The 12468-nt window shown below is 49.4% G+C and overlaps 1 protein-coding gene across 2 annotated transcripts in view; it reads right to left on the minus strand.

Moving 5' to 3' along the window:
• Positions 1-3555: 3555 nt before the first annotated feature.
• The window catches only part of SYT17 (synaptotagmin 17), a 39468-nt gene continuing 30555 nt past the window's right edge, over positions 3556-12468 (minus strand). For both annotated transcript variants that reach the window (XM_061473487.1, XM_061473486.1), the window contains exon 8: positions 3556-4733. In XM_061473487.1, the coding sequence (XP_061329471.1) occupies positions 4537-4733 (197 nt within the window). In that variant the 3' untranslated portion in view covers positions 3556-4536. The remainder of the gene's footprint in view (positions 4734-12468) is intronic.

Here is a 12468-nt window from a genome sequence, read left to right on the forward strand (position 1 = left end):
GCACTACCCAGCTGGCTGCCTTACCGCAGGGATGCTGGTGGGCATCAGCGGCCAGGCGCAGAGCAGAGAGGGGCTCGGGGCAGACCTCCACCTTGGGGTGACTGAGCAGCATGCCCTCTGCCTGCTGAGCAAGGCTGGCAGCCCATCGAGCACAAGACAAGGTTAGAAGCTGGAAGCAAGGGCTGCGTTGACACGGGAAGCTGCGGCAGTTGGACACCCCGGGTCAGGCAGAGAGGGTGCCAGGGCTGCAGGGGAGCACTGCCTTGTGCAGGCTTGGCACGGCCTGTAATTGTGGGGTTTAGCCCTTTTTGTGCTTTCATTTATTTATAACCAGCGACAGGCAATGCTTTGACACAATAAACATCTTGGAAGAGGGCACCACCAGGTGTGCCGCAGGTCCAAGGCTGGTTCAGGGACTCACACTCTGCCCGTCTGCCAGGTCCATGCAGTCCTGTAACAGCAGAAAACCTTCAGCATCAGGCAGCAGTCATATTATTAACCATCTATATGACCTACCATGTCTCCTTCATGTGGTCAATTTTGGGGGAAAAATAAACTCCAGATTTTTTAAAACACACTGGGCAGGGAAACAGTATAGGCAAAATACTATGAAATTGTGTGGTCCCGCTCCATTTCCAATCTACACCTTGAATGAGCATTGAATGAACTGCTTAGGAACATACTCGATGGTATTCCCTTTTTATTCTTAGCTACAGGTTAAAGTTTTCAGAATTTTCTGGGACTTCAGTTGGGATGACCCATTTTTACAGGCACGATTCAACTAGAAACAGTTTGGGGTGACACAAAGCTTTCAGTATAGTAAAACATCCAGACTTACTCCAGAGACAGTAACTAATTCAATCAACTTTCATATATTAAATTTTCTTTGCATTAAGTAAAAAACCTTCTAAGAAAACTCCTCCCCGTCCTCCCATTTGCAGTTCCATACATTCATCTGAAACTGTACGTCTCAAGGAAAAGCCTACTGATGCATCAGAGCACTAAAAATGAAGGAATTGTGATTATCAGAAACCAAGGCATGCCTTCTCCCTTCTTCACTGTGTGCCATCCCCAGATAAAACCGGTGTTACGAGCAATTAACAGCAAACTATGGAACAAAACTCTTTGAGCATATTAATCTACTCCCAAAGCACAAGTGTTTATGCTTAAAGAGGGAGCAGAGACCCAGAGTAACTTCAATGCTGTCTCTAGCAGCAGACCCCCAGCACAGGGGGAGCACCGAGCTCCCCATGCCCGGCACAGCAGCTGGACACCAGCTTTGCTCCCAGCGCAGGGAGAGTACACACACGTCGCACACGCAGAGCTGGCTGCAGCCCCAGCTGCACTTGGGGTTATCTTCTGATTTCACAAAGCATGAGATGTGCTTTACCTGCTGCATGCAGCCCCAGAAGCACAGCCACGGCTCGTGTACTCAGCCCTTCTGCTCCTCTCCTGCCTCATGCTGTTTTCTGATTGCCCTCCAGGTCAGGAGCTCCTCAATGTGCTTCCATCCTGCTTTCACTGACCTCTCCTCAGGGTTCCCTCACCAATTTTTGGCATCACATGTACATGACACCCCCCTCCCTGTGGAACAGGTACCTCATGGCTCCAAGGACAGACTAAGGGGCAAGAGTGCCTTCTGTTCACTTTCATCCCCAACGCTTGAGCAAAGCATGTGGCAGGTCTCACATCAGCTTCCATGGATGCCAGAGCTTTTGCTGCTGCCCATAGATACCATGTGGGAGAACATTAATGTCAGTGGCAGTGACTGCTGAAACCACAGGCCCTTGTCTGAGCCTGAGTTACAGGAAGAGACTGGCCGCCTACAGTGTGTGTTTGTCCAGCACACCCCATGGGCTCCCTCTCCACTGTGATTCATTGATGAGACAAACCAGAAGAAAGCCAGAGAACAGAGATGATTTGCTATCAACCTCACTGCAAGACAGAGTTTCACCTTGCAGAGGGGCAGGTTAGAATTGAAACCCACCATCCACAATATGCTCAGAAAGAGGATGCCCATGGACAGCCCTGCAGCAACCACTGTCCCCACCACTCTGTGCTGCCAATACACACAATTGTGCTGCCAAGCAGCCATGAGCCATATGCAGTGGTCAGTAAGAAGGGAAGGTTTTTCACCAGGGGACTGTGTGCACAGCCACACCAACAAGGTAAGCTCCTACCCGTATTTGTGCCCAGCCACAGCAAGTAGGTAGAAGGCTCAGCAACAAGGTCACCAAGGCTCTTTTCTGACATCCTCTATCCAACACCATGCCCTACCTGGGAGCAGGGTGTCCACACTTTTAAGCTCCCCGAGCCACTGAGACATAGCTTCTAGATACAGAACAGAGACAGCATCTCTTGTAGCCTCCTTGCATTCTCCGCATTCCTTCCTCCACAATGGCAGGGTCACCATATCAGACTTGGCTGTTGCATGGGGAACTCACATGCACTGCTCTGAGTGCAGAAGAGAACAAAACACCCACTGCAATGTGAACTGGAGAAGGTCCCTGGCTGAATGCTGGTATCGGAGTTACAGCACAGACCTTCACACTGGAGCACAGACATCCTGGACAGCAGCAAGGATATTGACCAACACAGATGTCTGCCCAAACAAGCACTAAGCTTTTTAACACTCAACTAACTGCAGCAGCCAAACAACAAATGGAGGTGAAATAGTCACATGTATGTATTGTTTTCTTTCTAAAACCCAAAATATTAAAAGTAAGGAGATAATGGAACTTCATTCTGTGCCGCACTTGATGAATATAAGGGAGGGAGATGGCTGCTGCCTGCCCTACCACATGCCAGCTCTGGATGGTTATTGCTCTGGAACCTGAAGACCAGCGTGGCTGCAGGAAGGCTCTGCACTGCAGGGTGCATGGAGTGGGCCATGGGCATGGGTAGAGGCCATGGGCTACCCCCAGTAACTTCACAGGTCACCTAGGGAGCAGATACAGCCAGAGCCGGGGCCCTTCCACACCTCTGTTCCATCACAGCAGCACTGATGTGGCAGCAGAGCCAAACCATCCGTAACACTGTGAGGCTTTCCAGTCCAACACAAATAAACACTGCTGAACACAGAACAGATCCCTCCTCCTCCACAATTAAGACATGGAAAGACAATAAAGTCACGAGCCAGTCCCAGCTCTCTTCTGGGCAATGCCTTTGCTGTTCCATTTCTTGAATGGGCTGTAAGCAAGGTACAGATTTTTATGCAGTCTCAGTGTTCATAAAGAGGGCAATAAAAAACAATAATATAGGCCCACCCCTGCAAAGAACCAAAACCCAAAGCCAGGTGCAGAAACCTGACACCTCCACCCTGCAGTGTGTCAATGTGGTCTGGTTGGGAACCATGCAGATCCAGACCAACGGCTCACTCACTCCACCGATCTCCATCATCTGGTCCCTAGTTTCTCAAATGGCTCCTGGTTCACCCACAGTGAGTAATAAGGGGACAAAAGCCAACATCTTGGCTTTTCTTGTGCCACAAATACAACCAAAGGAGCTCAACACAAAGATGAATTCTGCCAACAAGTATCACCCCAGTCTACGTGCCACAATTAAATAGAATTTTATTTTCAATAAATATACAATCTACATCAATACCAGACAATATGCTGTGAAAAAATAAAATGTACAGAAGCAACCAACAGGACAGCTTGACCGTAGCTAAGTTCACTTGGTGACCTGGAGGACTACCTGGGTTAACACACACAACACAGAAAGAGCCACTGCAGTCTGTGAGAGAACTGAAATCATGTATTTTGGGTCTTCTTAACTGCAAAAGTCCCCAGAGCAGGTTTCTTTTGCTGAACACACGTTTGAAAAGACATGAGCTGGCTTTCCCAGTACAAATGCTATTGGAAATGTTTACTTTGCTACATCATCACTGTATCTACGGGACGCACACAGGCTGCTATCGAGAGTGGCACGTCTCACCGCTGACATGACATCGGATCCGTTTGACGCGGGGCCACACGGCCGCACGCGTGCCCCAGCACACACATGTACGTACTAACAGGAGCTTAATTCTGTTAAACTAGCACAAGGACAAAACTGGAGTCAGAATCGATTTCACCACAGGTTCTACCGCTTAAAAAAATATTCTAGCCTAATTACCACGTTCACCAACGAGAGCACACAGGTACTTATATCTCCGAGAGGATGAGCCATGGATTTGGACTGGAAGGACAGCGGAGGCAACTCCCATCTCCTCCACCCGCTCAGTGCTTGCCGCAGCACCTCCACGCACAGCCTGCCCACGCTCCGCCATGCGGGATACGAACAGTCAAGCGGTGCCGGGTGTGCGCTGCGAGAGGTCCAGCCAGGAGGGACACCGGTGGTCCCAGGGCAACAGCCGGGAGCCGGTGGGACATGGTTCACAGAGGCCAGTGAGGCCGGTTGGGTGCCGGCAGCCGCTTCAATCCAACAGAGCTGCCATGGGGTGCGTGTAGGGTGTGAGGTGGGGTGGTTCGGTCGGTGGTTTATTCATGTGCCTTGTCCACCTGCTTGGCCTGGGTGCTGTTAGTCCCCACCTCATGTTACCTCCAGGGATGCTGGAGACACGCGGTCGCACTCCTCCCGGGACCGCAGGCTGTGCCACTGCTCCACGGCCGTCCGGTGCGCATTGAGCATCCGGCGCCAGTGGTTGGACTCAGGGGCCCCTGTTGAGTACTGCCCGATCACGATCCTCCCGATGAAGTCGTTGCTGCTCTTCACGTTGTGCCCATACACTGGAGGGAGCAGAGACAGAGACCGGTCAAGGCAAAAGCACTGCTTGTCCACCCAGAGCCCTGCCCCCAGAAAGCCAAACGACCTGCAAACACCCCCTCACACAGCACACCAGGTGCCAGTGTTACTGGTATATAGCTCAGCATCTCAAAATGTCAGAGACCGAATCGGGAGTTTGAAAGGGATACGACAAGCTGTACTACCAACTGAAATACAATTCAAACAAACGACACAAATCTGCAGTTATCATGGTATTTAGCAAGAGTAGGTAAAGTAGAATCATGGAATGGTTTGGGCTGGAAGGGACCTTAAAGATCACCCAGTTCCAATACCACTGCCACAGGGAGGGACACCTTCCACTAGTCCAGGTTGCTCCAAGCCCCGTCCAACCTTGCTCTGAAGTAGAATTACATCAGGGAAAGGCATGACAAAAGCTCTGCTGGGCACTATGAAACAGAAAAGCAGACAAGCAGCCTGCACCTGTGTAAAGGAAGAAGCAGCATCTCAAACTGTCCTCTTCCAAACACAAGTGTCATGAACCACTCCAGGCTAATCAGCAGCCTTCCCGACCCAGACAGGAACCACACACCTAGAGGCTGTCAGCACAATATTTCTACAGAAACAGTTTGCCATAATTATCACTGCAGTTACTTGTTAGAAGTCCAGGAAAGCAACCAAAGGAAAGACATCATCCCAACACCCCATCCTTTGGATTAGCCCAGTCTCCTGGAACAAAAGATCGCAGACAGCAGCAAACTCTAATGATGGGCCCGATCCCAGGAAAGTTAGCATGCTCCCACCAGACAGGAGCAAAAGCACTTTGCAAATCGAAGCCCTGCCTCGGCTCATTAGAACAAAGAGTCTGTGCAAGCTGCAGCCAGAATATCCACAGGCAGTGGCTGGAATATCAAGGATTTAAAAATCTCCTCAGGGAAGAGAGGGATTTTTAAGAACAAATGTCTGCAGGGGCTCCAAATCCACCCAGGCTTGTGCAGCAAGAGCAAGTTCAAAGGAGGAGAGCACCCTGGCATGGAGCCGTGAGCCTGGCATGGAGCCCAGCTCTGCCCCTGCCAGCGGCACCAGCTCCCCAGGGCTGCCAGAAACCAGCGCTGGCAGCAAAGCCACAACTGGGATCCCTCATGGCAGCATGCCCTGGTGCAGCACGCACACTTCCAGGCAGGCAGCACCCCGAGCACTAAACACTCAACCTCACTTTTAGCTACACATCTCTGTCAAGGCTGTGTATTTCCTATTATACCTGTCCCACAATTACTGTAATTAGTATGCATGCTACTCAGTATTTCTGTCATCTCCTTTCTCTGCAAAGGCTGGTTCCTAGCTACTGCATCAGTATGGGATCTCGCTCTGTGTGATGCAGGGACTACCTGCCAGTGCATTCTCAAAACAATCTGTACAAGGTTACATCTCACTTTATACCTTCTGACAGCTCTGACACACACAGTTCATGGGCAGAAATGCTACTGCTCCTCAAATTACCTGGGGACATTTTTGATAATGGCAATCGTTCAGATGTCTAAATCATTTCTCCAAACAATTACAATGAATGGCAACTATCCTGAAGCTCAGACCATTGTAAGTTTACCTTCAAACTAGTTAACAATTAATTGAGGTACCACCCCCGTTAAGAAGGCTTCATCTCTCCTGCTTGTCATCATCACTTACATAGAGGTGATGCTATCAGCTCTCTGGGGCATGTTGCCAAGGAAGTGCCCCTGCCAAGAGGCCAGGCTGGTGTTATTTGGAAAGGCCTTTTGAGGATGTGGTGAAGAATTTTAAGCCATCCATCTCCAGCTAGTGCACAGCTTGTCAGTTATTAACAAGTTCTGCTACAACAAGGCCTCACGAGTACCGCTAGCATGACTGTGCTAAATGTCTTTCTATGATTTATTATCCTAGAGAAATCAAATATTGTAATAAAATCGCATAAAAGTACGCCCAAACCAAACGTCTCCCTAGTTTTTTTTATGTAGGATGAAAGAAGACGAAGCCTAATCCTGGGAGACAACACCAAGTAATTTAAATTAAGGAGTCTTAAAGGCCATCAATTAATCACAGGGTAAATTAACAGTGGAGAAGTACCCAAGGCGCACCAATTCTTCAAAACCAGTCCATGTCAGGACTGCAAAGCAGGTAGGTGTGCTAACCTTCATTTCACTGTTGATCCAAGTACTTTGGATTTTTCTAAAGCACCTTGCTTTAGAAATGTCATCATGTCAGGTAATTAGCATGTTGATTCCTTTAGGGTATTAACAGGCTAATTATACAAGCATTGTCGCTTCTATCATTAACTAGTTTAGATAGCACAGAGGTAGACTTCTTGCTGAAGAACAGGGAAGACATTCAGAGAATCACAGAACAGCAGAAGCTTCCCAGGGAATCCCTTCCAGCTGAGCTCTGAGCAAGCTAAAGTTTGCTCTTCTAAAATACTAACCTTCAGCATGCTCTGCCTGATCCCAAACTCCACTGCAGCCAAGGCTGTCAGTAACTGAGATACTACAAGGCAGGTTTTCTTGGTTCCAGCAGCGCCTCATTCCTGGTTGGCACATCTAACATTTGTGTGAGGAAGCAGTCCTCTACGTATTCCAGGAAGGTGACAGATGACATGTGAGCTGCTGCATTGTTCTTCCACCATTTTCCAAGGCTAAATGCTAAATGCTCACACACCGACCATAAGAGGTGGCACTAGATTCAACCTCTGGTATACAGCCTTGCAGCTTCACTGCAGCAGCTTTCTGAAAACATGAGTGATCTTTGTGTGCCAGAAATCCAGCTTCACGAGCCTTTAAAACTCAAGGATGTGCCTTTCTTGCTTTACTCCCCTCTTTAAATGACCAGTATCTGCTAGGCAAATTTGCTGGTGGTGGAGCTGCACAGAGGTATTGTGTGGACCCTACCTAGGGGAAGGTGCTTAAAGCTGGTAGTGCAAAAATAAGCCCTTTTCTTTGCTCACGGGGAGCATGATTTTCCCCATTGCTGTCACCAGTTCTTCCAAGAACAGCTCGTAAAGGAGACCTGTAGGAGCTGACACCTGCTCTGGCTGAAGGGGACCTGCTGAAGCAGCAGGCATCCACAGGAAGACCTGAGACCAAGCTCACACCTTAGGAGGAAAAAGGCTCCTGCTCTTTCCTTTCAGCTTCTTCCACAGCAGGTAGAGGTGAAGCCCTTGTGGTCCAGCCCATGGGACAGCAGTTGGGCGCTGCACCACTCTCTGAGCACAGGTTATGGTACAAGTAGATGGAGCTGTATTCCCTGATGTCTGAGCATTCCCTTCCATAGCCTGACAGGAGCTCAGAGTAGATTTCAGATTAAATCTTCCCTTGGCCACAAAAAGCCCAGTACCTCCATGGAGCTGCTTAGAAGCAGAAAATGAGGTAATTACCATTTAGGGTTTCAGACTGACCCAGACTCTGATTATGGACAGAAAGACACTGCTTTCCATTTAAGAAACCTATTCTCCTGACAGAAACGACACACCTGATGTCAGGAGCTCTTATTCTACCACCACAGTAATTTACACAATAGCAACATCCATTTCTAGGCTAATACAGAACAAAAAGCAATTAAGGAAGCAGAGGTCAAACCAATTCCTTCTGCAGCTGCTCTTTACTGAGGGATGCATTTGGAAACAGAAAGACTTCTTTTTAAAAAAGATTAAATCTTATTATATTAGAAATGCTGAAAAATAAAAGAAAATTGGGTTCACTTACATTCATTAAAAGGGTGGAATTTTGAGGACAAGTAACGTAATGTAAATAAACCATTTTCATGTTATATACTCATTGATGCAGTGCTCCTGCATGATCCATATCAGATTGATGAGGGCCTGGGTGCTACATTAAACTTTTCTTTGGGGTAGGGGCAGATGTCCCTGTGGGGATCCCATGCAGGAAGGATGGCTGGGTCACAGCCCCATTGCCTGTCCTGCTCCCACAGGGCTGAGCAACACGGCACAACAGGTACCAGGCAATGAACAGCCCAGAGCTGCCCCCCATCAGCAGCAGGGACTGCCAGGAGATGCGCTGGGACTTGGAGCTCCAACATTTGGCTCCAGGGGCAACTCCCGCCTGAGCTTCACCTTGTCCCCTACCAGCCTCACAGGGAATTGCTTTTCATCAGTTTCACATGTCACTGCATAACCTGGCACTTGCCCCTGAACCATGAGGTTGCCGGGGTGGCATCAGACCTGGCACCAAATCCAGACAAAATGCACTTTTACCTTCCCCTTTACCTCTACCCTGAGACTTGCAAACCAAGTAATTGTGAAGAGCATGACTGCACAGTATTTGTGATTTATGAGTTATATGCAATAGTAAAATTTAAGCTGGCATTTCGGATACTAATTCATCCATTGATTGAGCACATTAGCTGCTTGAAATGACCAAGAAGAAGCACTAATTCAGAACATTTCCTTTCCTTAAGCTAACTTCAAAGCTATCCGTACCATTACGTGATGGGGAACAAGCTTTAGCAGCAGCACCTTGCTCAGCTGGGGCCACAGAGCACCTGCATCTCCTGAAACCCCTCTGCCAGACGAGCCCAGCAGTTACTCAGCAGTTACGTCTGCGCTGCTGCACTGAGTACAGCCACACCGGGCCTCTGCTGCCGCCTGCAGCTGCCGGAGCCCCTGCGGCAGCCTCCCCTCCACTGCTGCCTCTGCAGGAGGAAAATCTCCCCGCAGGGAAACCTCAAGGCACTGGAGTGGGTGAGAGCTCCGGCACCAAGAATTTAATTCTACTTCAGTCACCTACATCAGTCACCTGCAACGCAATTAAAACCATTTAACTCTGAAGAAAATAACAAGCAGGAATGTGCCTCTGTTTTTCATCTGTCTTCTTACTCAGTGTAGGCATCACGCAGAACATCTTCACCCAGTTTATACTAGGTTTATACACCCTGGTTTATACACTGGGTTATACACCCACTTTGCATTAGCTTATTTACAGCACAATTACAGCACACCACCACCCACTCTCTAACAAGTTGCCCCCAAAGTTTTCTACTTTTTAGGTTTTTTTCAATGCAATTTACTTGCTTCCAGCGTATTTTAAAAGGCCTTAAACAAGAGAGCACCCCTCACTGCCACTCATGTACACCCCTCTGACACACAATGCTGGCACACAACATGCCAGCTGGCACGATTACAGAGCCAGCCCACTGCTGCAGGCACAGCCACAGGAACCAGCATCCCAGTGGGAGAAACCCTGAAGGAATTAGAGGGCCCTGCTGTCTTCCTCTCCTCTACAGGATAAAGCTATTCATTCTATATACTAGAGAGCAAAAATCCACCTCAACTTTTATAGCTGGTCTAGAGGAGAATATCTGGTGCCTGGGTCAACCACTGGGCACGGAAGTCGTTAACTAAACCCTACCCACCATCATACACCTGCAATTGCTGTTGCCACAGGCTGTAGGAGTTTGGTACCCCTGGCCCACCAAGCAAGGAACTGAATAAACACCTACACAGCTGACATCCTTACTGCAAGGGCTGTGCAGCGCAGGCACACCTAACCCTGCAGCCATGCCTGCTGTAAGCTGCGAAATACCAGAAACCTTCATCCACCAGCATCCTGCTCCAGCAGCCACACTGCACACTGCCCAGACACATTCTCGGAGTACAGCCAAACCAGGGAAAAAAGGGGGAAGTAAGCAAAGGCATGTGGCCAAGGCTGCACACAGGCAATTGAGCCGCAGTGTCTCCCTGGGGACACAGGTCTCAGCAGACCATGGGGTCTCTGTCAGGAGCCACAATCCTGTTGGCACTGACCCATCAGCACTTCCCCACCTTAGCCTCAGGACTTGGCAGGGTCTCAAGTGCTCTGTTTTACACACACGGAATGCTTCCTCCCCCATCCTTTGCAGGCAGAAACCAGTGTCCAGGCTTTTCTATGCTGGCTGTTGAGCTCTGCCACCAGCTATAGTGAGTCTGAGTTATGAGGTTAAGCAGGTCTGAAAACTACTTCTGGACTGCTTGACATCAATATTGAAAAGCTGTTTAGCACAAGAAGGCTGCTGCTAGGAGCAGGCAGCAGCAGGACTAATAATGCACACTGCGAAGGTCACAGGCACAGACCAAATTCTGCCCCTTGCTCCTTGCGCATGGCCCATGATATTTAGTAGAGAAGAAAGAGAAGACGCAGTGATTTCATATCTATCAATTTAATCTCCATCAGGCTCTGATGTGCATGTAAAAGTCACTTACCAGCATCTCCTCCGTAAGGCTGCTCCCTGCAACGTCTGCACCTGCCCAGCTCCATAGGGAGTTGGTACCTCCTGAGCACATGGCCAAATCCTGGCCATGCACAGACCCACCGCAGCTCCAGTATCCAGCTGCTGCTCCATAGAGGGGAACACTACCATGGCAAGGAAACTCCCTTCAGAAAACCACTTTCCTCCTCGACCTCCTCTAAACGCAGCCCCTGTGCTCTGGCTGGGGCAGCTTGGGAAGGGGACCCTGCAGGTGCACCCAGTGGTGCCCCCGGGCCAAGCATTCAGCTAATTGGGGTGTGATGTCAGACAGGGAGAGGAAAGTCCCATAGGAGAGAGCAGGAACCCAAGGAGCAGAGGAAACACATAAGCATGTCTCACAGAGGTCTCAAGGACACGAAGGGATGACAGCTCATGAAATTATCTCATCAGGAGATGCTGGAATAACAGAGTGGATGCACCCATTGCAACAGCCCGGAGCATACTGAAAAGCAGCACCTACGGCTGGCTTTTTCCACCTCCAATTCCTCTTTTTATTTTTTCTTGTTTTTCATTGCATCTCCATTCTCTGCACTATGAGCCCCAGATCCAACAAAGCACATGAATGGCTTCATGCATATTTATATACCTCACAGGAACAGGCTCCGGCACCAGTTCTGTACAGCACCTGTAAACACGGGCAGGGATGGCCACGCAGGACAGGCAGCCTCTGCCAGCAATTCATATGTCTCCTCCGACAGCCATGGAGCCAGGCACAGGCATTTCATCTCCAGACACTGCTCTGCCGCCCAGAGCGGCTCCTGCCACGGACATTTTTCATTTGATACACAGAAGATTATGGCCTTGTGAGACGTTTGAACAATTTCTCTCACCACAGCATGAGCCAAACAAGATGAAACACTGAGGTCGAGACAGGCATGACACTGCTTAAATTGATGGGCTTGGCAAAATGAGCAAGCGCTGACGAGCAGCCTGGACAGAGGAGGGTTTGCTACTCTCTTGAGGAGAAAAAGATTCCCAAACATTCCAGAAAGTTCCAGGACAAGTAGCTTCTGCCATGTCTGCAATGCGGTTATTAACTAAGTCTGTCCTCTTGAAGAATATAATTTTGCCTTCTAAGCAAGCAACAGATGAGCTCAGGAAGCGTCAGCATCTTGCTCTCACCAGGATTAACAGTGGTTCACTCCTCCTAGTTAAAGCAGCGAGTCTGCAAAAAAAGCCAAAACCATCCCTGGAGCATCTTCCCTGAGTGAGCCTGAACCATGATCAGGGCTGCAGGACCCACTTAGCACCTCCAACTGACCCCCACTGCCTGCTCTGCTGCCTGCTGCTCCAGGCTGACAAACAGCACCTCTCATGGAGACCAGGAAGCCACAGGTGGGGACCTGGAGAGCAATGGAGATGGATTTTGAAGCCCATGCATGGCTCCTGCTGCACAGAGGCTCCTCCAGGCAGAGTGGTCACCAGGAGGCCAGGGTTTCCCACTGCAAGCACATCTCCCCGTGCTCCTCT

Source organism: Pezoporus flaviventris, unplaced genomic scaffold (assembly GCF_033815535.1).
Source record: "Pezoporus flaviventris isolate CSIRO_AGI_PZ_B2104156 unplaced genomic scaffold, CSIRO_AGI_Pfla_v1 ptg000078l, whole genome shotgun sequence".
In the NCBI taxonomy this organism is placed as follows: Eukaryota; Metazoa; Chordata; class Aves; order Psittaciformes; family Psittacidae; genus Pezoporus; species Pezoporus flaviventris.